Here is a 25868-nt window from a genome sequence, read left to right as displayed (position 1 = left end):
TTGCTGCCCTTTCAAGCTTTTAAACCTGTTGTGACCTTTTCCACACATTGCCCCATTGCAAATGGGGGCCCTCTCTTTTCCTGCTTTCTAGGGTTTTTGTTAGTGTCCCGTTGCCTTCCGCTTCAGTTTTGTCAACCCTTGCTCAGTTTTGAACAATTCAAGTCCTAAGGATTGAAAGTTAGTTTTTGCAAACCAAGTGATTCTAGAGTCAGGACACCGTCAAAGTGCCTAGAAAGGCCAAAGGACGAAAATCGCAATTGATTTGGATGAATTTGAACAACAATCTATTTTTTGAAAGTCTGCTTTATTGCTTTTTCCTATTTTTTAGGAAGTTTCGTTTTTGGCAATTTTAGCCCAATCTCCGTTATGGTTGTTTTTAGAAAGTTTTCCCTATTTTTTAGGGATGTCTGCTTTTTGCTTTTTCAGAATGGGGACCTAGGATTTGCACTAATACCACTGACCTGCTTCGATCGGGATCCAAAATTTCCAAGTTTTGACCTAAAAAGCTAGTTTTAGGGGTCATAATGCTTCAGAAGATTTTCCTGAGTATGGATTTCAAATTTCAAGTTAATCTGGTTAAATTTGGTTATATTGTGAAATTTTGAAATTTTCCAAAAATTTTCTAAGTCTGGCTAATGGATGATGTTGAGTGTTATGGTAGGTTTTCAAAAGTCCGCCCAAGCATGATCCGCCATGTTGGAGAGATGTTCAAAGTCCGCCATGTTGGAGGTCATTCAAAAGTCCACGATGGGATGCATCAAAAGTCCGCCATGAAGGGATGTTCAAACGTCCACCTTGAAGAGGATGGGATGAAGGCCTTCCAAAGTCTGCCATGCTTGGTGGAGAGGTCATAAAACTCCGCCCTATGGAATGAAGGTAGTCAAAAGTCCGCCCTAGGAGATGATTTAGAAGTCCGCCCTTGGTAGCCATGTTTCCAAGCTCCGCCCTAGGTGAAGTAGAAAAGTCCACCCTATGTTGATGTCCTTCCAAAACTCCGCCTTGGTAGAGGTCTTTCCAAAGTCTGCCTTGCCTGGAACCTCCAAAAGTCCGCCATGTTAAAGAGGCCAAGAAGAGGGAGCATAAAACTCCGCCCTACTTGGTGTCCTTCCTAAACTCTGCCTAAGAAAGTGGTTGCAAAAGTCCGCCCTATGCCTTGTGGAGTGGAAAAAGTCCATCTTGGATAACTTCAAAACTCTGCCCTATGCCTTGAAAAGGTAATGAAAAGTCCGCCTAAGTTTGATGTCGAAGAAGATGGTGGAGTCATAAAAGTCTGCCATGCATGGTGATAAGGAGAAAGACCGCCCATGTTGAAGACCTCCAAAAGTCCACCCAAGTATGAATTTAAAGGCAAGCAAACATAAAATTGAACACTAAAAACTCCACCCTACTCTTGGAAGTCAAATAAAGTCAACAAGAATCCGAGTGATGCCATCAAATCTTCCAAAAATCGAACTTGTAAGAAATTTAGAAAGTTGGAAATTGAGACTTTCAAAGATCAGCGAGTTAGGAGATCAAAATGGAAACTCAAAATTAAAATGGGAAAGAAGATATTTGCAGATCAAGATGATTTTCAGACTGAGTTCCAAATTAGAAACTTTTTGGAAGATACTATTTTATGAGCCAACTCCTACTAGTCGCATGCGCTTCCATTCCTGTACCATCTCCGGTGTACTACTATCTGGCCACCCCTGTTGCTCGAAGTGACGCGCAAACTTGTCTGCACATCCAGAACTTATGAAGTGGCGCAGTTTCTCAGCGTTGACGGAGTTGTCGGCCTCCATCTACCGAGTCAACTGTGCAATTCCACGTGCTACATCTGAAATCCACTGTAGCTCCCCAAAGAACCGCTGGAGCGAGCCTGCTGGATTGCTAGGATCTGGTGGAGTGAGGTGAAAACCTGCCAATAGTCCTTCCGGCCTACTTTCCCCAACATTGAGGATCCTCGGGCTCTGTCCACCACTTCCTGTTTCTTTATTTTGCTCCTTAGCAGACATCCTCTCATCTTGATCTGTGATAGGGGTGGTCCTGTTCTGTGTCTGGTTCGGTCCAACGGCCATGGTGTGTGGTGAAGGCGAGGGGGGAGGGTGAGGTGTGAGTGCAAACTGCCCCAGCCACCCATCCAACGATGCATCTATATCTTCATCCATCAGTGTCTCTAGTACTGCCAACTCTTCCAGACCATCTCCTGTCATCGATACATCCCCGGACTCATCTTTCTTTGCTGGTACCATACTAGTGTTTACCTCACTGGGTAAACAGGAAGAATACAGAAATCGAACAGCAATGCACAATGCAAATACAAAAGAAGTACCAGAATAAGCTTGCCATTAATGTCCAAAGATGTTCATATTATAATCTGTCGTTCACATTACATGTCCTCCCACACCCGGAGGTGATACAATATATGACTGCCGAAGGGGTGCGACACAACCGTCGCGACTCCAACTACCTACCCGTCGGCTAACTAACTATTGATAATTAACATTACTAACTATACACTTTTCCCGATAACATCATCCCCCCCAAAAAAGAAGTCGTCTCCGATGACTAACAACAAAATGGAGACAATGTAATATAAATATACAACCAAGATAAAGTCAAGGAGGGGGCTGAGGAAGCGTCCCTGAAGTCGAAGGGTGAGATGCGGGTGTCTGGGCCGCCAGGCAGGCGCGGAGCTCATAGACCTGCTGGGTGCGTGCTGCCACATCCCGCTCTGCTACCAACACCTTCTCTAAGGCAGTCTTCACCATAAGCGCAGCCTCCAGTAGCTCCTTCTCCTTGGTATCAGCCGACTCTGTCATGCGAACCAACTGGGCCTGAACAACATGTAACTCCTGTTGGACGAGAATCCGCGCACTCTGCTCCTCCGAAAGACGGGCATCCACCGCAACCTTCTCTGCGCGGGCTGTCTCAAACTGTGCTACCAACTCTGATCTCTCGGCTGCCCACGAGGCTTGCTGTCTGGCCATGTCCTGTTCTAACTCAACTCGAGCAGCCTCGCGATCCGCAGACTCATGCTGTGTCTGGCGTAAGGCATAGTAGGCCTCCCTGTAAACCTGCTCAATCTCCCAAACGAGAGTCGTCACCCTACTCTCCACGACGGGCTGAGGCACACACCAAGCCTCCAACATCGCATCCGTCTGGGCAACTGGCCACCCTCGTGCCTCAAAACATGAAGTGAAAACTGCGAGACAGCCGTGTCGCATAAACTAGAGGACCTGCTCTAATTCTTCCACAACTTGCTGTAGAGCGCGTGTCTGAGCCGCGGCCACCACTCGCCGACCCCTCGTCACCATATCTGCCAAGTAAACCTCAATATCCTCCCCATCCAGCCCCGATTGAGGTACAAGAAGCCCACGTGGTAACTCAAAAGTCGCCTCAACCACACCTGCTGCATCCTGCTGGCACAATGGTGTCTCCCCCGCCCCCTCAAGTGTAGCAGTTGCCTACTCTGGGCCGGTAGGAACATCCTCTCCAGTGACCTGTCCCTCTGCTGGTGCCTGCATCTCCGCCGAGGAATCCTCCAAATCCACCACCTCAGTGGGAGGCTCTCGCCGAGGTGAGAGTACAGCTGCTCCTACGGGTGGCATCACTGTCATCTGGAATCTCCGGGTCAGCCAACTCCCCATAGCCACCACCGATGGAGCTGCACTCAACACCTCCGACCCTCTCTCCCCCTCGGAAACATGTCCTGCGATGGGCTCCTCCAACAAGGAGGCAGCAACCATCACCACTGCGTCGGATCCCACAACGTCCAGTCGCACCTGAGGCTCCGTCTCAACCATCTCCTCTGCCACGCATTCCTGCGGTGGACCACACAACTCTGCCGTGCTGTGAGTACATGCCTCTACGGGAGTCGATCCTGCGGCTGGTGCACAAGTCTGCTGCGGTATGGCGGAAGGTGCTACGGCTGGCTGCATGGGCCCGAGTGTAACGGGCGTGCGGCTCTGCCCAAATGCCGGAATCGAAGTACTGCCTGCCAACGACCCCACAAGTGTGCCAAGTGGGAGTGTGGGTGGTGCAAACAACACTCGCTCTCCGGCGGGTTCCATCCTCCCCTCGTCTGTGGCCCGACTGCTACGATCATCCTCGTCCTCCGAATCCTCAGAATCCTCTGCACTGCTGGAAGTTTCTCGCCCACTATCCGATTCGGCTGCAGTGGTCTCTAATACCCGTTTCCGCTTCGCGGAAGAGTGTCCAATATCCACATGTCGCCAATGCATGATAGGAGGCTCACCCTCTGCCAAGGGTCCCTGTGGCCGTACCTCCAACTCAGCCTCTGGCACTGCTTCCCGCGTAGCCTCCAAGAATAGTCCAATGGCATAGTGGGGCATGTAAAAGGTGCGCTGCTCCATCATCAAGAATGCACACATCCGCTCTGATAACAAGGTAGCCCAATCATACATGACTTCGTTCATCAACCCGTTCACCAATACTATCTGTGGTAGAGCGATGTCTGATGCCCTACCCGACCCTGTCAACCTGCTTTTGATGACGTCCATAATGCATCGCCAATGACCCTCTGCGACAAAGGACCTACGCATCCCGCGACCCTTCGTGGCGTCTACGATGCTCGCCAACTCTGCTGGGGTCAAGTCTCGGGACACTCGCCTAATCCAATGTTCCTTTTCTTCCCGTGTCATCTTCTTCGGCTTCAAGTCCACTTTCTTGCCATGTATGCCTGGGATGCCAAATACTCTGGTGAAATCTGCAGGTTTGAAGGATATGGTGATATCCTTCCCAAGATACTCAAATGTGCTCGTCCGTGAGTGGCTATCAAAGGTATCAACCATATATCGCAATGCTCCCTTGTACTCGCGAATGGCGAACACAGGCATTCGGATAGCCCATTCTACCCCTGCTTTGCGAAGACTTGTCTTCACCAAATTATCATCCGGCATGTCTTGCCACCATTTCCGACATTCCACCCCATTCAATCCCTCAAAGGTGATATTCTGTGAAGTGGAGGTGTTCTTCCCTCGTGCAATGGGCTGCTGTGGTGTCTTCTTCTTCTGCCTGGCTTCCATTGTGCCACCTGCTATTCGGACACCTGAAGGAAGAATACGTGCATCCGGCTTCCTATGGCTGCTATCCTGCAACTGTTTTTTCCAGTTTCTTTTTCCCGCAGACTCCATTGACCTGCTAACCACTTCTTGATTTGCCCTTGTCGGATGGAAGGCACCTAACTACGTCCTGACAGGTAGGCCGTACGGCTGCAATCCCCGACTACCTCCGGCTAATAAAATGCTCAAAAAAAAAAAAAAAATCCTCGTCCACCTCCCGCACTACACCGCACGGTAATTTTTGAAAAAATCTCCGCTTTAGCTTTGAACTCAATAATCGCCTGAAATTTGAAGGCACCTCATGTTGTTGCTCAATGTAACTTGCAATTGTAACAATATCGTTGCCATTTGGATCTTGCGTTGCATTTGTTGGAATCTCCGCCAGACGCTTTCTACTACATCGGCATCGAAGGCATCAAATAAACGGCAAACGCCTACCTATTCTGCGCAACATCTGGCTTGTCGACCGACTGGTGTTTTACCCTCGCGTCTCCCTCGGTGTCTTTCTTTTACTCGTGCGGTGTTTTTTTTTTTTTTTTCCGGTGCTCTTCGTTTCCTTCGTGCGGTGACGTGCGGTGTAATGTGTTCTTCCCTTCGGTAGGCGTGGCTTTCCCTTCGATAGGCATGGTGGTGCGGGGTTCTCCTTCCTTCCTTCGCTGTTTTTCCTTGCGCTGCGTTTTACTTTCTTCGTTCGGTTTTCACTTCGGTAGGCGGCTGTGTTCCTTGCGTTCGGTGGCCAGCGTTTGTAGCATTCCCTTCGGTGGTAGGCATTTTATACTCCCGCAGCTTCCACCGTCGGTGGCTTCCACCTTCGGTGGTCCCACCGCACGGTGGCTTCCACCGTCGGTGGTCCCACCGTCGGTGGTCCCACCGTCGGTGACTTCCACCGCACGGTGGGTCCACCTTCGGTGGTGCCACCGCACGGTGGTGGCCACCGTACGCTAGTGTCCACCGTGCGGTGGTTTCTTTTTCTCTTTTTTTTTTTTTTCTCTTTTTTTTCAATTTTCTTTTTTTTCCAATTATTTTTCTTTCCAATTTTTTCAATTTTTCTTTTATATATTTTTTCAAATTTTCATATATATATTTTTTTTCGAATTTTCTAATTTTTTTTTTTCTTTTTATTTTTCATTTTCATTTATTATCTGACTGCGACTGCGCGCCTTCTGTCGGGCTGCTCCTGCGCGCTTCCAACCTCTGGTGATACACTTTCAGTTTTGACCCGTTGACACTCTCTAGAATTTCCTGTCCGTCGAGGGTCGAGAGCTTGACGGATCCATTCGCTGCGACTTCTCGGATCCTGTAAGGACCTAGCCACTTCACTCTGAACTTGTCGGGCTTAATCTCGTTCCGTCCGTTATACTTTAGGACTAATTGGCCCGGCGTGAACCTCGCCCGCCGAATGTGTTGGTCATGCCAGTATTTCCTGCGTTGCTGGGCCACGTCTGTCACCCATTGTGCCATCGTCCGTCTTTCATCCAACTTATTTAAGGCGTATAGTCTCTCTCGAAGGCTTTCCATGTCGCCTAGCTTGTTGTCAATAGCGATTCTGAGACTTGGCACCATGAATTCGACAGGTACCACAGCCTCTTGGCCGTACATCAATTGGAAAGGTGTCTACCCGGTGGTTACTTTGTAAGTTGTGCGGTACGCCCAAAGTACCGAAGGCAGACGCTCTTCCCAGTCTTCTTTTTCCACCCCACAGGACTTATAAATTACCGACACGATGATTTTGTTGGTCGCCTCAGCCTGACCGTTTGCCCTGGGATAGTACGGACTTGATAGAGAATGAAAAATTTTGAACTCGGTTGTCAGTAGTCGAACAATATGATTTACAAAGTGCCCCCCTCTATCACTTGTCAGTTGAATAGGTATTTCGTACCGGGTGATAATCTGTTCATAACTGAATTTCGCCGTACTGACGGCGGAGTTGTCTGCCAAAGCCCTCGCTTCGACCCATTTGGTTAAATATTCTGTCGCCACGACAATGTATCTACATCGTCGAGCGCGACTTGGTTTCAATGGACCAACAAAGTCTAACCCCCATCTTTCGAACAACTCTTGAGCATGCGCCGGGTTAAGTGGCATGAAATCCCTCTTTAATGGTCGCCCAACACGCTGACATGTATCACAACTTGTCACCCATTCTCTGGCGTCATTATGCAGTGTCGGCCACCACAAGCCCGCTAGTAGGACCTTCCTTGCTGTCGTATCCGGTCCCATGTGTCCTCCAGCAGCCCCTTCATGGGCTTCTCTCAATACTCCTGGGATTTCCTCTTCCAAGACGCATCGTCGTAGGATCTGGTCAAGTCCCATTTTGTAGAGAAGACCATTTATAAGTTGGAATGTTCGGCTTCTTAATACAAGATTCCGTCTTTTGCCTGGTGGCATTTCCTTCGGAAATTTTGATGTTGACAGATATTCACCCAAACTCGTGTACCAATGAGGAAGGATGGCAATGCGGAAAAGATGGGCGTCCGGAAAATCCTCGCTAACGCCTTCGGCCGGCTCTCCCGACTTGATCCGTGATAGCTGGTCGGCTATGACGTGGCTCCTGCCAGGTCTGACAATGATGTTGAAAGTAAATTATTGTAACAGCAACAGCCATCGACTAATCCGCCCCTGGATGATTGGCTTGTTCACCAAATACATCAACGCCTGGTGATCCACATAAAATGTGAATGGTGTCGCCAATAAGTAATGTCGGAATTTTTGGACGGAGTATACCATGCCGAGGGCTTCTCTCTCCGTCGTGCTGTAGTTCCTCTCTGCGTTTGACAAGAGTCGACTTGCAAAATACACTGGGTGGTCCAGCCCGTGGCTGCCGACCTATGCTAGGGTGGCCCCTATGGCGAAGTTGGATGCGTCGACATGTACATGGAACTCTTTGTCCCAGTCTGGGTATGTCAAGATTGGCGCACCCACCAATCGTGATTTTAACTCTTGAAAAGCCTCTTCTTGGGCCGTCCCGCAGACATACGGCTCCCCCCTTCATGTCAGCTTATCAAGTGGGTATGATACTTGGGCAAAGTTCTTAATAAACCGCCTATAATACCCGATGTGTCCAAGAAATGACTTGACGCCGGTGACATCATCAGGCGCCTCCATCTCCACAATGACTCGTATTTTGTCAGGGTCCGTCTTCAGTCCAGCCTTCCAGACGATGTGCCCTAGTAACTTGCCTTGAGGCACCATGAATCTGCATTTCTTGGGATTTAGGGCGAGGCGGGCTCGTCGGCATCTCTCCATGCATTCGCCAAGTGCAGCCAGATGTGCCTCCTCCGTGCTGTAAATGGACCAATCATCCAAGAATGCTTTGAAGTTTCCTACGGACATTTTATCGAAGATACGGAGGATTATCCGTTGAAAGGTAGCTGGCGCGTTGCACAACCCGAATGGCATCCGGTTGTATGCATAGACGCCATCTTCTACGACAAAGGTGGTCTTCAATTTGTCCTCCTCTGCAATGGAAATTTGATTGTATCCGAAGAATCCATCCATAAACGAATAAATTTCATGACCCGCGACTTCCTCGAGGATGGTGTCTGTGAATGGTATGGGAAACGGATCTTTAACTGTGACAGCATTCAAACACCTGAAGTCTACACAGATTCTTATCTGATCGGCCTCCTTTTTCAAGGATATCACAATGGGTGATACCCATTCACTCGTCTGGACCTTGAAGATAATTTCTGATTCAAGCATGCGGTCAATTTCATTATTTACCCTGGCCGCATTATTTTTGTTCATCCTGTATGGCCTCTTCCGTACGGGCACAGCTCTGGGAACCAGAGGGATCCGATGTACACACAGTTCTTGTGGTACCCCCTTGAGGTCCTTATATGTCCAAGCGAACACATCCTTGTATTCGGTGAAGGTTTTGAACGCCGCCGTCTTTAAGACGGGATTCCAGTCGTCGCCAACCAGAATATTTTTCTGCTCTGAAGTTTCCCCAAGGTTTGTAACTTGAAGTGCGGATTCTTCATACCTTATGGGCTTACTTTTGTCAAACTTGTGCGCTAGTGCGTCATCCACAGGGACATCCCCTTCCTTGTATTGTCCGTACTCTGGCGGAAACTCGTTCATGTCAGGTCCTTCAATCCCCAACATATTGCACCCGTACAATAGTTCATAGTCTTCCATTTGCCAATGGAAGAGCCCTCTCAAAGAATCCGTCTCATCCTCAGAACAGGCTTGAATTCCTAAGATGCCTTCGTCATTTGGTTCCCTGCCCTCCTTCCCTTTGTCGGTATCGTCTCCGTCGGACTCTGACTCCGACGCCAACTCTTCACTGACCAGTTGAGTTTTGAGGTCAATGGTATACCTTCGGCCAACCTTTTCCATGGACAAGGTGTTCTTCTTCCAATTGTGGTTTGCTTTGGCCGCCACCAGCCAGCCTTTGCAGAGGATGGCGTCGTACCCCTTCTTCTTCAATGGGATGACCACAAAATTCAAGACGAACGGTTGTGTTCCGATCGTCACTGGTTGCACCATGAGTGTGCCAAGCGGCTTGATACCGTGTTGGTCTGCTCCCAATAAATTAAAGGTGGACGGCCAGAGCGTAGGTTTACCCAATTTTTTCCATGTTTCCTCTGGCAAGACATTTACTCCCGACCCGCCGTCGACAATTGTGTCGGTCAGGATGGTGCCTAATATACCCATTTCCACCACTGCTGGGTGTCTCCCATTATTGATCGTCAGGGTTAATAGGTCTGCTGCTGTCTCGCCAAGGTTGTCCTTGCCATGTATTGGTTGGCCTACTGGGGTTATTATTGCGGATTGCAACAACGTCGCTCGCAAGTGCGGCATACTTTCCAGGATGTCCTCCATTTTGACGAGTATCTCGACCTGTAACTGTTGGTTTATAATGTTTGTTTCTCCTTCAGAGCGAGAAGTACCCGCCAGCCCCTGTGCATCCTTGCTCCTTGACATCTCCTTCTCCAGTTCCGCTCGTGCCTCCAGTGCCTTTCGTTTTTCTGTGCGGGGGTCTGGATAAGTGGCTGCTTTCGTCTTGGACCTTGTTATGGCGAGTGCATCCTCCGTTTCTACATTCAATAGGTTCACGCCAGATTTGGGACAATTGCCATCATCATGGTCCTCCGGACCGCACCACTTGCAAAGTTTTTGTGGTGCTTCCTCCACCGTACAGTCTCTGGGGAAATGCCCCCAGTGATTGCAAGCTCGGCATTGTATCATCGGCCGCCCTTTAGCGTCGTATTGGATTCGGCTTCTATTATTCGTATTGTTATTATTGCCTCTTCCTCGCCTGTTGTTTTGGTAGCCGCCAGACGAGGCGTTGTTGCTCGCAGGCTGGGACGTGCCGGCTGACGCAGATGGTTCTGTAAAGAGAACCTGTTGGCTACGGGTCCTCATATTGTACGGACACTCCTTGGTAAGGTGTCCGGCAATGTGGCAAATATCACAAAATGCTTTTTTCGGACAAGACCCCTTGGTGTGTCCATCGGTACGGCAGTCCGTGCACCATAACTCCCCTTCATCGCCCTTGCTTGTGCTTCCTTTGGTTGCTTTATCTCTCTCATCATTCGCTCCATATCTTTCTGGAGAGCCCGTACCTTCCGATTAGAGTCGTCATCACTGCTATCACTTTTGTCAGAAGAGGAATCATCCTCCGACGAGGATTTATTTTTCTTCTTCTTGGACGTCTTCTGTTCACTTTCTAAATCCATTGCCCTGTTATAGGCGTCGGAATATGAAGAAAGAGGTACTATCTTCATTTTTCGTCTAAGGGATTTCTTTAGACCTTCTACGAACCACCTTTTTTCAGTCCGTCTGCCGGCTGGTTCTCCATCTTTCCTAGCAGCTCTTTGAGCCGCCGGCTGTAGGTTCGGACAGTCTCGTCCTTCCTCTGTTTCGTGTCGTAGATTTCGGCTACGATCTCATTGTCGTCTCTTAGGAGACGAAACTCTGCTTGAAATTCCTTCTTCAGGTCTGCCCATGTGCCAATTTTAGCCTTATCCGTATCCGAAAACCAGTCGATGGCTACGCCCCTCAGGGTTGCGGGAAATTGTGTTACCCACTCATCCTCATCGGTAACACCATTCGCTCCCCAAATTGTTTCACACGTGCGACAGTGGCGGACAGGGTCTTCTTTCCCATCCCCATGGAACTTTGGAAGTTTTTGTTTTTGTGCCATACCTTGCCTTTTTACTACTGGTGGCTGTTGTCCTACTCCGGATGGGTCAGATCCTATAAGGGGTGCTTGACCGCCGTGCCCCGGTGTCCCTCCGACACTCCTGGCAGCCCCGGTGTCTTCTCCCTCTTCTGCCTCCTCCCCACTCCTTGGAGTTTTCCTAGCCTCTGGTGTGTGTGGCAAGTCCCTCAAATCCCTCAACTGAGTTTTGGTACACTCTATCCTACGGCGGGTTTCCGCAAGTAACTCCTCCCGACTCCGTGGGTGGCCGCTGGCCTCACCGTCCCCTTCGGAGCGTTCCTCCTCTCTTCGCTTATACCTCTGTCGCCTTTCCGCTTGCTGTTCAAGGATCAAGGCACGTTGGGCTACTGCACGTTCTTCTATATATTGTGGCTTGTTTTTGTCTTTATTCAGTGTATTGGGCATTAATTCCCAGACCGCTTTCTATATACTTAATGACATAAAAAGTAGAACACTTTTATTCATTCATAATGTGGAAGACAAGTTTATGCCAACAATATGACATAATTATTACAATAAGTGTTCTTTTATTCCGCCCCGTATGGCTCACGGTTCAAATGCCCCTGACCTGGCGCCATCTCGTTCTACTTCCCGTTCCTCGTACTGCTGCAAAATTTGTTGGCGTCGCTCTTCCTGGGCAATCTCCTCCAGGCGAGCTTGTTGTGCCAACGATGCTTGTGCTAGCAATCGGGGGAGATGGTTCATCAACCGATTTACCTCCGGACTCACTTCCAACGCTGTCCACACGGCATTTAGTGGGACTTCCGCCTCCACCACCTCTCGTCGCACGTAGGTCTGAATGGCTACTTGGAGTAGAATTGAAAATTCTCTCGTCGCAGTGTCTTCTCCTACGTAGAGTTCTGTTTGGGCATCGTCGACCTCCGGGTTCACCTCACCAACGGGTAGGCCCATTGTGTCGGTGCGCCATCCGTGTCTCCGTGTCTCCTGTTCCCGAGTTCGTGTCGGCAACGGCGCCAAATGTTTACCTCACTAGGTAAACAGGAAGAATACAGAAATCGAACAGCAATGCACAATGCAAATACAAAAGAAGTACTAGAATAAGCTTGCCATTAATGTCCAAAGATGTTCATATTATAATCTATCGTTCACATTACATGTCCTCCCACACCCGGAGGTGATACAATATATGACTGCCGAAGGGGTGCGACACAACCGTCGCGACTCCAACTACCTACCCGTCGGCTAACTAACTATTGATAATTAACATTACTAACTATACACTTTTCCCGATAACAACTAGTACCTGTCGTACTAGTACATGTTGGTACCGTACTAGTACCTGGTGTGCCAGTACCTGTACATGTCGTACTAATACCTGTTGGTACTGTACTAGTACATGTCGTACTAATACCTGTTGGTATTGTACTAGTACATGTCGTACTAGTACCTATTGGTATCGTACTAGTACATGTCGTACTAGTACCTACTGGTACCGTACTACTACCTATTCCTTGTACGACTACCTCTTCTTCCCCTAGTACGGCCATCTCCTGAGCTATTTTATTCGGACTATGTTGTACGGCCTCCTTTGCCACCGTCTAGTCTGCCATACTGGTACGCTCCGCGGCTGGTGCAACTTGCGACTCGAGTACAGCTAAACTGATCTGCGGCAGTGACACCCGTCGTTGTGTCGGTTGTTCTCCTTCATTGATTTCTCAGAACAGCACCCCTACTGATCGTACATCCCTAACCGGACTGGCTACTCTAAGTGCTTCTTGTGGTACCAAGTGTGCTGAAGAGGATAATTTTGGGGGTGTGAATTTCACCCGCGTGCTCTTCCACTGTGCCCGTAGCCCTCCATGTTGCTCTTCCTCTTCCTCCTCTTCCTGTTGCTGCGATTCCGCTTCCCCTTCATCCTCTCCTGTTGTGTGTGGTGCCATACGGAACCCCTCATCACCACTCTCTTGCTCCTCAGCCTCTTCGGCCCCTTCCTCAGAATCTTCAGTACTATTGTCATCTTCAACCTCTATGGACACGTCCAGCTTCCTCCTCCTCTTTGTCAGCTGCGCGGTGTCACCAAGCATGTCCAGATGGGCATAATAGTACATGGTCGGCTTATTAGGTTCCACCCTTCCGTGCAGTTCGAAAGTCCCCCACATTCCTGGCGATACTTGCAGACGTACAGCATCCAAGAATAGGCTGATGGCATGGTGGCACATGTAAAATGTCTTGTGTTCCAGCTTGCGAAAATCATGAATTCTTCCCGCCAAAAGTTGCCCTCAGTTGTACACTTTGCCACATTTAATCCCATTCAATAACCCTATCATCCAGACGGCTATGTCGGATGCACGGCTGGCTCCCGTGAGCTAGCTTTTTACCAAGTCCATCAACATTCTCCATTCTCCTGGTGCGATAAACACACGCTTGAATCCCCTACTGTCAGACCAGGCACTCTTCCATTGCTCTTCTGTGAGGTCATCTCTGCATACCAAGTCCAGCAACCACTGCTTCTTCTCCTTGATGAGCTTCTTGGTCGGTTTCGCTACAGATGCCTCCTTCTCGAGTATACCAAATACCCTTCTGAGATCTTCTGCCTTGAAGGAAACGCGTATCATGCAGCCCTGGAACAGAATGATGGAAGCCCTTTCCTAGCGGTTGAATCCGGATACCATAGTCCGTAGCACCGTCTCAAAATCCTTGATGTTGAATGTCGGCATCTGAATGGCATGGTCTACCTATGCTTTCCTGAGGGAGTCCTTTATCACATGATCGGGGGAAGTTTCCTCCCACCAAGTACGGCATTCGTTGCCAGTCACGCTCTCAAAGGCTACATTCTCTGCAATGATTCCCTCTGGATCCTTCTGCACTTTTGGCCTGATTTTGGCCTTCTTGCTGCTGCTAGTTGGGTCTGTAGCGCTCATGGTTGCACTGTAACTGCTTTGCCCTGTTTTCCTCTTTTTGTCCAATCCTTGACCGTTATTATAACGGTTTGCAAGTGTGCCCCGCCAATTTGTATGGACCATCGTGCCTGTTGTTGCTTGTACAATGTACGGATAGGTTCGTACGCCTCCCTCCTCTGCCCATACAGCCTCTTCAATTTTTGTGAGCTCTACACATACCACCATACGAATGGCACGGATTTCCACACTAACGCCTTCGAGTTTTGTATGAACCGCTTCCGTACGGACTTCTCTCCATCGATCCCCGTACGGTCTACTCCCTGTCATCCGTACGGTTGCTTCCTGCTTCTCGTACGCCTTCTAGCTTGGGGTGTCGTACATGTATCGTGGTCGTACGACCTCTTTCGATTTGCTTCCCCTGTGCACCGTATGGATTTACCGTACGTCGTACAATGTTCCACGTGCAGTATTCGTCGTACGGACATCGTACCCTGTTCCCTGTGCAGTATTCATCATACATCATATGGGATGCTTTGATGTTTTGTACCGTACGGAATGATGTGCTTTGTCGTATAGGTTGATGTGCTCTGTCGTACAGGTTGCTTTGGTATGCTTCATCATACGGACTCAACTCCTTGGCTGTGTTGGGTTGTGTCTCCTCCCCGTACGTACGTGCAATCCGTACACCGTACAAGCTCCACTCCCTGGCTATTCGTGTTGGCATACGTCTCTTCCTGCTCTTGCCTTCTCTCCTTTGCCGGTTCTCCTCCTATTGCCTTGATTTTGCCTGTGTGTTGTGTACAAATGGGCTCTGTAGGGTTTTATATAATCATTTGACCTTTTCAGGATTAGGGTTAGGCTTAAATATTTTATTAACTTTTTATAAAATAATTGCCTCCTTATTAATTGTATTTTTCCCTTACTTATTTCCATCACCTTTGCCTTACCCTTTAATTTTTTTATGCTTATCAACCCTGGCCTTTTTATTTCTTCCACGTACTTTTCATTTCTGACTTTCAGTACCTCCTTCAAGTCCTTGTAGGTCCAGGCAAAGACGTCCTTGTATTCCAGGAACATCCCGAACGCCGCCGCCTTCAGTACGGTGTGGAGTATTGATTATTTCATTTATTTGATTATCTATTTAAAGCTTGGGGGAGTTACAAATTAAGGGGGATCATGGAAGGGTGTGGAGTAATGCATTACAGCCAAGTGTAATTTGGGGGAAAGGTGGGGGGAAAGGAGAGGAAAAAGCCATTTTTTTTTTTTTTTGGGGCGGCGGGGGTTCGTTACTTTTCTTGGGGTATAAGGTATGCATGAAATTTGGGGAGGGGAACGGTCGAAGAAGCCTTCTTGTAGAAGATGGAGCATGAAATGGAGACAAGGGGGAGGGACTGGTTCAGAGCAGTTTATTTTTAAAACTATCACTGGGAAATTTTTGGGGGCTTTTGGGAATGCTGGAATTTGATTCTGGTACTGGTTGAAGGGAGGAAGGGACTCTCGAATCTAAGTTTCTTTAAGAGATTTCAACACCAAGAACTCCCCATCAAGCGTAAGTCTCCAGGTAAGAGTCACTTTTGTTCTTGTGTATCTCCACTAGATTTGCATGTAGAATGTATCCAATAAGATCATGTTTTTGAGCATTCTTAATCTCTATCTGAATTTCTCCCCAAACTCGTTTCTTTAGCCAGGCCTGAAAATTTTGATTTCTCTTCTAAGACATGTCTGTGTTTAGCAAATCTTTCATCCTATGTATCACTTATCTTTCGTTCTGTGGTGAATTTTACTCACTGTGAAACTGCCTTGCTTATACTTCTCATTAATCTGGATACCACTATCGGTGTTTATTGATTTGTTAATTTTCGATGCGGTGATCTTATTTTATTTTATTTTCTCTTCCGTTGAAGCCGAATTTGCCTACGGTCTATATACTCGGATCAATAGGCATACTTTCCCATCCAGATATTTTATATGGGCATGTTTCCCTGTTACCGATTATCAAATCGGACTTGCAACCCTTTTTTATCCTCTTTTGCAATAGTCGAATTTCTTTTGTCATGGCTTAAGTTTCTTCCATTGCCGATACACTTTTCTCAGTATTATTCGAATAATATGCAATCGGTAGACCTGCATTTGGATCTACAGTCTTATTGATTCTCTGGTTGTTCTATGTATTCTTATTCCTCTGGTTCCTTGCTAGATTTGTTATCAAATCACTCTGTTTTGTTAGGTAACTCTTTTTGTTTGTTGATCATATTATCTGCTCCCGTGTGCTCCTTGTTCATCGACTTTTGTGTGTATTATCTACACTGTATGCTCCTCGTTCACAAATTTACTGATCGATGGCGCCCTTGTTGTTTGCTGATTATAATAAAACAAAATGGATTGTAAACAACTATCTAGCAGTGTTTCCGCATTTTGTTTACTACTTAACCAAATGATAGTATTAGTAGCCTTAGTATAGAAATCGAGAGTTAATATATGTATGCCTTCCTTATTCAAGCAATTTCTTCTTCAATCAGTGAGAAATCAATTTCTAATCGATGGTTTTATCAGTATGCATTATTGTTTGCTCTAGGTTGCTTTATGTCCTCCGTATGTCCTTAGACTGTACATGTCAGCATTATTATATTTATTATCTCCACCATTATTTTGGATTTCCTACAGCAGCATGTACATTGGTATTTAAATAAAATTACATGCATATGAACTATTATATATTTCCCACTCTGTCGTTGTTGCTTCATTCGACAGCCCTTTTCAGTCATATATGTGTTTATGTATAGTCGATGTTGTGTGCTGAAGGCTCTATTTGCATCTGGTCAGTATACAAGTCATCTCACCTCGAATTCGGCTGAAATAATTGTTTGCTTTACTAATTTTTAGGCAAGAGATATATTTTGTTTTTTTTCAATCTGTGTTTTTTCTTGAATATCCGATGCTGGTTCTTAAGGATTTTGAATCATGTTGTGTAGTCAAATAATGTGTGGACTAGGCGTTAGAGTGGTAAAACAGAGGTTGATCTTGATATTTCTATTCTACTAGTTGCTAATGACTGTGTGAATCAAATGCATGTTGTATATGTTGGACCATGATAGCATATCGACATATGTATCACTGTGGAGAAAGCCCCATGCTCATTACCTTGTGATGTGAAGTACGTGAAGTCTATTATACCAGTCTCGTAATTTGTCTATTGTGGTGTGATCTTCGTTGGTTTATCTGTACTCTGTTATTAAAAAGTATTTGATAGTTGATAATGGAAGTAAGATCTCTATTGGTTTATCCCTAGTCTATTGTTCCAGTATTGATCACATTTAGTTTACCCCTGCTCTGTTATTTCAGTATTTGATAAGGGAAGTCCGATCTCCATTGATTTAGCTCTGTTATGTTATTTCAGTGTTTGTAATTATTAATGGAAGTCTGAACTCTGTTTGGAAAAAGTAATCATGAACCACTAGTTATATCTGTCTGAACTAGGTCTTAGCTTTCAATATAAAATTCTTTTGATCTATTGAAATTAATGTTAGCCAAATAAATGAACTATTGGGATGCATTATTTCTATGGCTGGAAGTTAAAAATCTACTCTCATGCTTATCACATAGGTTTAGGTAGGATTCTACTTGTTGTACAAAATGCAGGTTAATAGGAATAATATTAACTAAACTGGACGAACGAAGTAAATAAGTAAATAGGTAAGTATTATATTTGTATCCAAAAAGAGCCTTAGACCTCGTAGCCTCATAGCAAGGCGTAACATACCACTATGTGCATACCCATATTCGTAAGTGCAGATGATCATAATTGATTATGAACTTATCACTTTTAAATCGCTTGTCCATTTATGTTGCTAGACATGTATATTACCCTAAATTAATCAATGAATTGGTTTGAATTTCTTTATATCGCATATATATAATATATACATATCAATGTTAATAAGTTGCAAGAAATGATAGCCTAATGGGATGCCTTCCTTATGAGGATATATGGAGATTAGTACTAAAGGGTTGATGTGGATATATAATTAAATAAAATAATTTGTCTTTGTTTTACCATTTTTTAACTATCGCAGAATAACCTTGTTATCATGGATGATTATCACTTAGTGACAGAAGAATCATTTAATAGCTTCGTGGTCATTGGCTAATTATCATTGAGTAAATTAATATCTCTTTTAAGTTATTTGGGTTAATTTAACTACCATTGAATTTTATGTTGGATAAAATAGTTGGGTTTTATTTTGGTGATATAGAATTCCTTACCTTGTCTCAAGACTTTGTTTCACGGGTGATAGAATTTTCACTATGATGGAATAAGAAGGGATGATGTTTCAAGGTAATCTTCTTCCAAAGAACGTGGCTATATTGGATAACTTTGATAGTAAATCATTTAGCCATAACAAGTCCTGATCTTAAAGTTGTACGACATAAGTTATGTTACAAAAGCTAAAATTGGCTAGGGATGCATACATTTCTAAAATTAAAGAGAAAGCATGTGGTTTATGTTCTTACCATGTTGTCATACTGAATTGCCATTAGAATGATAAATATTTGTCGTTGACTACTAAGGGTTAGTAACCAATAATAAGATGTCATTTTATTAGAGATAAATTATCAAGGTTGGGATTTTCAATACAAACTATAACTAATTTAGTAGGAGACACATGTTGCATCAAATATTTGCTTTATAATATTTGTTAATATTTATTCGATATTGTACAGTAGTTCCCTATAGTATTCATCAATGATCAATTAGTTATTCATTTGGTGCATATTAGTATTTTTTTTTTCCTTCGTGATATCTCGATGTGTAATTGGGCTTCTTTATCATGTATTAGGATTCAAGGAATGGAAGATATATAGTGGATTAGTGCACTTGTGATTATTCTATATGTTGTTTATAGAACATCTGAACCCTTACTCTTATTTCCAAATTATAAATTGTATTAAATACTTTGATCATGCTCATTCTATTCTCCACCTTACTATTTAATTTGAGAGGTAAATATTGTTGAGACATGGACCAGCCAGGACTCGAACCTAGGACCTTCCATATGCTGCTGGAGTGCTCTACCACTGAGCTACTGGCCCCTCTTGGACCAGTCCATCGTCGGTCCGAGTGTGGCTTATTTCCAACACCAACACCCCCCCTTAAGCCACACCTCTTGTGTGCTTGGGGCTCCTAGCCTAGACCTGGCTCTAATACCATGTTGAGACATGGACCAGCTAGGACTCGAACCTAGGACCATCCATACGCTGTTGGAGTGCTCTACCACTGAGCTACTGGCCCCTCTTGGACCAGTCCATTGTCGGTCCGGGTGTGGCTTATTTCCAACACCAACACCCCTCCTTAAGCCACACCTCTCGTGTGCTTGGGGCTCCTAGCCTGGACCTAGCTCTAATACCATGTTGAGACATGGACCAGCTAGGACTCGAACCTAGGACCTTCCATATGCTGCTGGAGTGCTCTACCACTGAGCTACTGGCCCCTCTTGGACCAGTCCATCGTCGGTCCGGGTGTGGCTTATTTCCAACACCAACAAATATTATGAAATCATCTTATATGAGCCAATCACCTTAATTTGGTAGAGAAATCATATAGTCATATTATTATGCCCATTAAAAAGGCATATCAAAGTAAACAGGACATCATTTTCATGAGGATTATAGTTATTGGAGTGACCATTTGGGTATTACTATAGGTAGATTTATTTTATTTTATTTATATTTTATGCTATTGATAGTACCTGTTCATCATGAGTCTTGATAAACCTCAGTTAGGTGTTTTATTTGGGAACTTCCTTAGGCATAAAGTAAAGAGAGATAAGCCTCAGGGGAAAGGTGATTAGGTTTTTCGTCCCTGTTTCACCTAAGTGGGTGGCAGCCGACGAGGGTACTGTCTGGGGTACTGGACCCTAGAAAGGGTTGCATACCCACTCTTATTCCAGCATATTAGATGAGTTTTAGTTGTTTTCGCAAACCACGATGTCTTTGTGCTTTCACGTAGACAAGGCCATCTGTGATGAGCCCCCGAGACATTAGGTCTGGCCCTTAGGTCTTTTTTTTAAGTTTGATTGATCTTTCCATATCTTCCCATTAATATGCATGTCTTATTCATCTTTATAAAATCAATAGTCATCTATTGTATGAATGATTCAGTTAAAGTATTGATGTGATTTGATATGAATAATTGTAGACCTTGTGTTTAACATCTAGACGAGTAGACAAATTGCAAATGCAGGTTTAGAAGAAAGGATAATACAAAACAATGGATTGGTGAGAGCAACTTGAATACGAAGAAGGTACGTTTAGTTGTACTAGAAGAAGCCATATGTTAATGTTTAACATTTAGCATTGTATGGAATGGTTACTTGACATATTTTACTATCTCTTGTAGTTTTGCAGATGTGATATGTTGTTTTTACAAAAAAAAGTTATTGTGAAATTCATAAGTTTGGAGCGGGTGATTACACTTCTTCAGGCCATCAACCGGTTGGTTCTCCATTTTGTTGAGCAGTTCCCTCAGCCTTCTACGATATGACCGCACACTTTCACTTTTTCCCTGCTTGGTATTGTAAATCTCCACCACAATTTCATTGCCATCTAGTAGGAGTTTGAACTCCTCTTGGAAAGGCTTCTTCAGATTGTTCCAAGACATTTTATATTGGGCATCCAAGTCTGTATACCAATCAATTGCTATTCCTCGCAAAGTGGTTGGAAATGCCTTCAACCAGTAATCCTAGTCATCCTGGCCATTTGCCTCCCAAACGGTCACGCATGTCTTACAATGTCGTACGGGATCCTCTGACTTGTTGCCCATGAATTTTGGAAGCTTTTGTTTCTCCGGGGTGTGTGCCATTGTTTATGTCTGGAGGGTTTTATGTAGCGCTTGGAAGTTACTATATGCCCGGAAGGTATTATGTGTTTGGAAGGTACCGTATGCTCTTGACCTAGTTGGACCCCTGTCCGCAGGGCTTTGGTCACCCTTGCTCCTATAGTCCCTCCTTCCCGGGGTTTCTGGATCTGACCCTCCTATTTTGGTTTCCTCTAACAAGGACAAATTCTTGATGTCGGATAATGTTGCTTCAAAAATATTGGCGACCTCTTTGTGTACGTCCCGTACCACCTCCTCTCCTTGTTCAGAATACTCTGACGGGTTGCTCTACGACTCGGCTCCAAAGTCTTCTTCACTCGACGTCGAGTGTGGGGCCTGATCGGCGAGATCTTCCTCCACTACGTCTAGAAGTGGCACGTTCCTAGCGACTTCCGCCAACTCCTTCCACGTACACGGCCTGTCTCTCTCGACTTCAAGGCTCTTCAAGTCAGCAACCTCCCTTAGCCGTCATCTCCGCTCGACCTGTTCTTTTATATGGAGAGATCTTCGTACAGTTCCCTTGTTTACTCCTTCGGTGCCAGTGGTACATTTGTCTTTGTTTGGCCGTAGGGGCATTAAGTGCCAGAGGTATGACGTCGGCTTGTCTCCCTCTCCTCTTCCTCCCTACTATTCCGCTCTTTGTACCTTTGGAGTACTTGTTGCCGACAGAGTTCCCGTGCAGTTTCCTCCCTTTGGTCGTGAAGTGCAATCAGATTTATGGCGAGTAACCTTGGAATACTTCCGAGCAGGTCAAAGACAGGAGTGCTGACGCTAAGTTCACCACGTACCATTCCTTCAGAGACGGCTCTCTCCTGAGCCTCCCTCTGCACGTACTGCGTGACCGACATGTCCCACAACTCTACCAAGTCTGTCGTCAATTGATCCTCTCGTGCCTCTTCCGCAGTACTTTCTTCGTGTTTGTCGCTGTCCATAACAATTAATTGCTAGTTGAATGGTCAGCCCATTATTTCCTTCCGCCTACCGCCATAGTTATCTCCAGGCTCGTTCAGGCAACGGCGCCAAAATGTTTAGTCCTTAATGTGAGGTTGGTAAACTCACGGATAAACAAGGATTTCCACACACGTACCAACTATTCATGTAACAGAACATTCATATATCAAAGCATAAGTAACAATAACAAACAGCTATACCAGAAGAATGATATCTTTATTGAATTCTCAAGAATATGCTCGTACAACACCATCCTTGCCGAGGTTCCATCCGAATCATATATAGACTCCACGGTTGGCCAAGTTGCCAACCGTCACTAACTACCAACTACCCCACGGGAACCTCTCGGCGACTCCAACATAAACATAAACATAAACACCCAACCCAACTACAAACTAACATGTGTTATTGACCCCTAACAATGAGCATGTTTGGAAGCAACCTTTGGATTGCGATGGGTTGATTTTGAATGCATATTATGCTTTAGCTAGGCTCATGTGGCAGAGGGTCGCCTATGCCCAAAAAACATTTTAAGCCTACCTTATGGTGGAAAGATGTTGAACCTCACCATCAGATTGTTTTGGTTATTGCTACGTTGGGGCTTCTCCTACTCCTGTTGGCTTTTCAAAGAATTTTGGGTTGCTTCCTTTAAGGGCTCCTCTCATTGTTTCTTCTTCTCCTTTGCTTGACTCTCCTTCGCTAAAGAAGAATCTTTCTTTGTTGGTTCATACTCCCTTGGTGACCAACAAAGCTTCAGTTTTCCCTTGGATAGAGGTTCTTCCCCTTTTTACTAGACTTGGACCCTACATGTAAAAGGATCGAAGGCTATTTCACCTTCAGCTCCTAACTTTCATCTGTTTTGGGAGATTCAATGCAAGTGTCTTCCAAATCTTCATACATGGTGCTTAGATCCATTAGAAGGTGAGCTGGCCCTATTTGAAGGGTGTGGGATAGTTTCATGTTTTCAGCCTCCTACTTACATTGTCTAGTTAGTATATGTTTCATTGTTGGGACTTTCATTCTTTTCTAAGTTTCCATCTTTTCTCTAGGCAGGGAACCTATAGAACCATCAATTCACCTATCAAAAAGAACATACATGGCATTTTCACAAAAAATAAAAGCACAATCCTTATAATGCTTCGTATGTGCAATACAAAATCGAAATATAATGGTCAAATTAAAGATAAATACATCCAAGTACTGCAATGAATGAAAAACTTACCAGAGTCTCTCTCTGCAAGAACTTGCAGATATTTTTGATGTAAATCAGTTAGCTCCTTTCCAGGCTTTGATGTTCCCTTTGTTTGCTTAACTTTCATTTCAGAATTGCTTTCCTAAATAAAGAAATAAACATTACCAAGTATAAGCAAAATAGAGAACCCTACAAATGACCCCTGCAGTTCCAAGCCCCCTACCAATATAGTGTAAAGAGTGTGATGAATTTATAGCTTGGAACATTTGTCCGTTAAAGTTACATGATTAAAATTTAGGATCATAAGCTGAAGACCCTTAGTTCTAAATCATGATATCCAATTCTGCATCTAGCCAAAATCTAAAATGAAACTAGTGGGAAAGAAAAGGCATTGGATGTGTCCAGAACCTCGAAAATAAGAATTGTTCTTAAGAATGGTTTCTCATACCCCAAAAAAAAACTGGCAATATTCTAACACACTTGTCCATGTAAAAAAAATTTAAAAAAAGAGAGTGCAATATGTGTCTTTCTCAACAGATATGTGGCAATAGAATCAACTCTAAACATCAGAATAAACAATTTTATGGCATGCAATGTAATCAAAGTCCAATTACAATATTAATATCTGTATGGTGAAAATATTGAACTACAAAATCAATTCAAATTTCAACACCTGCTTATTGCTAGGAACATTTTCTCAGAAATTCATAGCAAGCATTTATTGGTTCTTTATGATCATATTGTGTTTCCTCTTTCAATTTATCAAAAACATGGGAAAAAATAGGAGCCTACAGTTGTCTTCGTAAGTTAATTGTTATTAACCAGAAAGGGATGTCAAGGATTTTCTTTCTATCTATAGCACTTGTCTTAATGAAGAATTGTTTGTGATTGACAATACTGAGATATCATTGACTTCACATTTGGCCAATCTAGCAGAATAGTACAACACAGTTCAATGTATATAAAACTGAACCATAGGAAATACAGTACAGTTGGCAACGGGTGTTTGTCTTGATATAGAGAAAATGCGATATTAATAAAACAAGATTGTTACAAGATTAGTTACAGAAACCCTTTCATGGTAGGAACAAGAGAAGGTTTATTACAAGACTCTGAACAGGATACCCGAGAGACCAAAAAGTCCAAGGGCAGCAGAACAAGAATTTCAATGTTGAACTATATCCACTTTGACAACCAAAAGAAAGTAACCATAAGACAGACGGAGTTTCTAAACCAGCAGTCATATTGTTGCAAGTTGCAACCCTACAAAACTCGTCTTTGGTAGGCCATTTTCTTGTGTTTCATCATCTTTGCTAGTCAAAATGGTTGCACATTAGAATTAAGTGTAGTGGTTGTCACTTTCAGGTTTGTCCTTGTCTTAAGTATGGTCAATATAAGGTTGTCTTGTCTTTCAGAAAGGCCATTTATAGGAACAAGAAACAATGAAAGACAGTTCAAGAGGAAGGAAGCCACACAAGGTGTTTGTGGAAGCAGAGAACACATGTTGGAGCACCTATCACATGGAGGTGCCAAGGATTTAGTGGCATAGACTGAGTAGAATCACACCTCAGTCAATAATGAAATGCAAACAGCACAGGGGAATGAGAGATATAACTATATATTAACAAGTGACAGCGGCAATAATGAGGAGGGCCTTAGAAATTTAAACAGAGTTTACATGTCGTGAGTTGCCAAAAAGCACATCTGGACATATGAAGCAAAATCATTAAGTCACACAAGCAGCAAAAATAGCTTCCCAGGGATGATGATGAAGTCTTAGGTAGCAAAGCAAATATCACGAAGAGAGCACCTAAGTCTGATGGAAAAATACTTAAAAGTCAAAACGTACCCAAACTGTGCACCTGCATGACAAAATGGCATGTCTGCAAGTGAAGACATAACTTTAAGTGACAAGGATGAGTGTCATGCACACCTGAGGGTAAAATATAACCTTAAGTGACATGGATAAGTAGATGGAACACCTGGCAGGAAATAACCAATTTTTGACTGGTTAAATCAGTCTAAAAGCCAACCTTGCTGAAAAGGATAGTCTTTAAGTGGTTAAAGTACAGCGGAAGAGTGACTATGACAGATTTTGGTATAAAAAGTTAAGCAATGGTGAAATATACCCTTTAAACTTTATTTTATATTTAACAAGATTACACACGCACCCACACCCGTTAGGGTTGGAATAAGAAATCCAAAACCAGCAAGAAGGAACCCTACACCTTTTGATCACCGAGAGCCTAGACTGGGAAGGTGAGAGCATACGGTAGCAAGGGATCCTTAGTAATAAACTGTTGAAGTACTGAATACAATAATGGGCAGCAAGCCAGCCCCTTCCGCTTATCCAGCAAGTAAACAAAGAAACTTGGTGGTAAACCAGCCAAGAGAACAACACTCCAAAACACGAATCACTCTACCACAATATTTCAGTGGGAGAACTAAACACATAAACAAGCTCAACTCAACCGCTTATGCAGTGGGAGGATCATTACAACAAAAATCACTCAACCACTTATGCAGTGGGAGGACTGAGCTACAAATATCAAATATAGGCGGCAAGCCAGCCTCTTCCACTTTTCAATGGGAATGCTTACAATCCAAAAATGGTTAGTAGTACTACTACTTAACCTTACAATATAGAATGAGAAGATTAAAGATGATATCCAATACAGATTACAGCAATAAACAACTATCAAATTAACTCAAATCAAGCCACTACTACTGAACCAAAAATCTGAAGTCAAAATAGGCA

The 25868-nt window shown here is 44.5% G+C and overlaps 1 protein-coding gene across 1 annotated transcript in view; it reads right to left on the bottom strand.

Annotated features, from left to right (window-relative positions):
* LOC131076485 (uncharacterized) overlaps positions 1 to 25868 on the bottom strand; it is a 265484-nt gene that overhangs the window by 137516 nt on the left and 102100 nt on the right. The window contains exon 4 of the mRNA XM_058013697.2: positions 23141 to 23252. Within this exon, the coding sequence (XP_057869680.2) occupies positions 23141 to 23252 (112 nt within the window). The remainder of the gene's footprint in view (positions 1 to 23140; positions 23253 to 25868) is intronic.

The sequence above is a fragment of the Cryptomeria japonica genome, chromosome 5 (genome assembly GCF_030272615.1).
Source record: "Cryptomeria japonica chromosome 5, Sugi_1.0, whole genome shotgun sequence".
Classification (NCBI taxonomy): Eukaryota; Viridiplantae; Streptophyta; class Pinopsida; order Cupressales; family Cupressaceae; genus Cryptomeria; species Cryptomeria japonica.
Note: the sequence above shows the minus strand (reverse complement) of the source record. Positions and strands in the feature narration are given on the sequence as shown.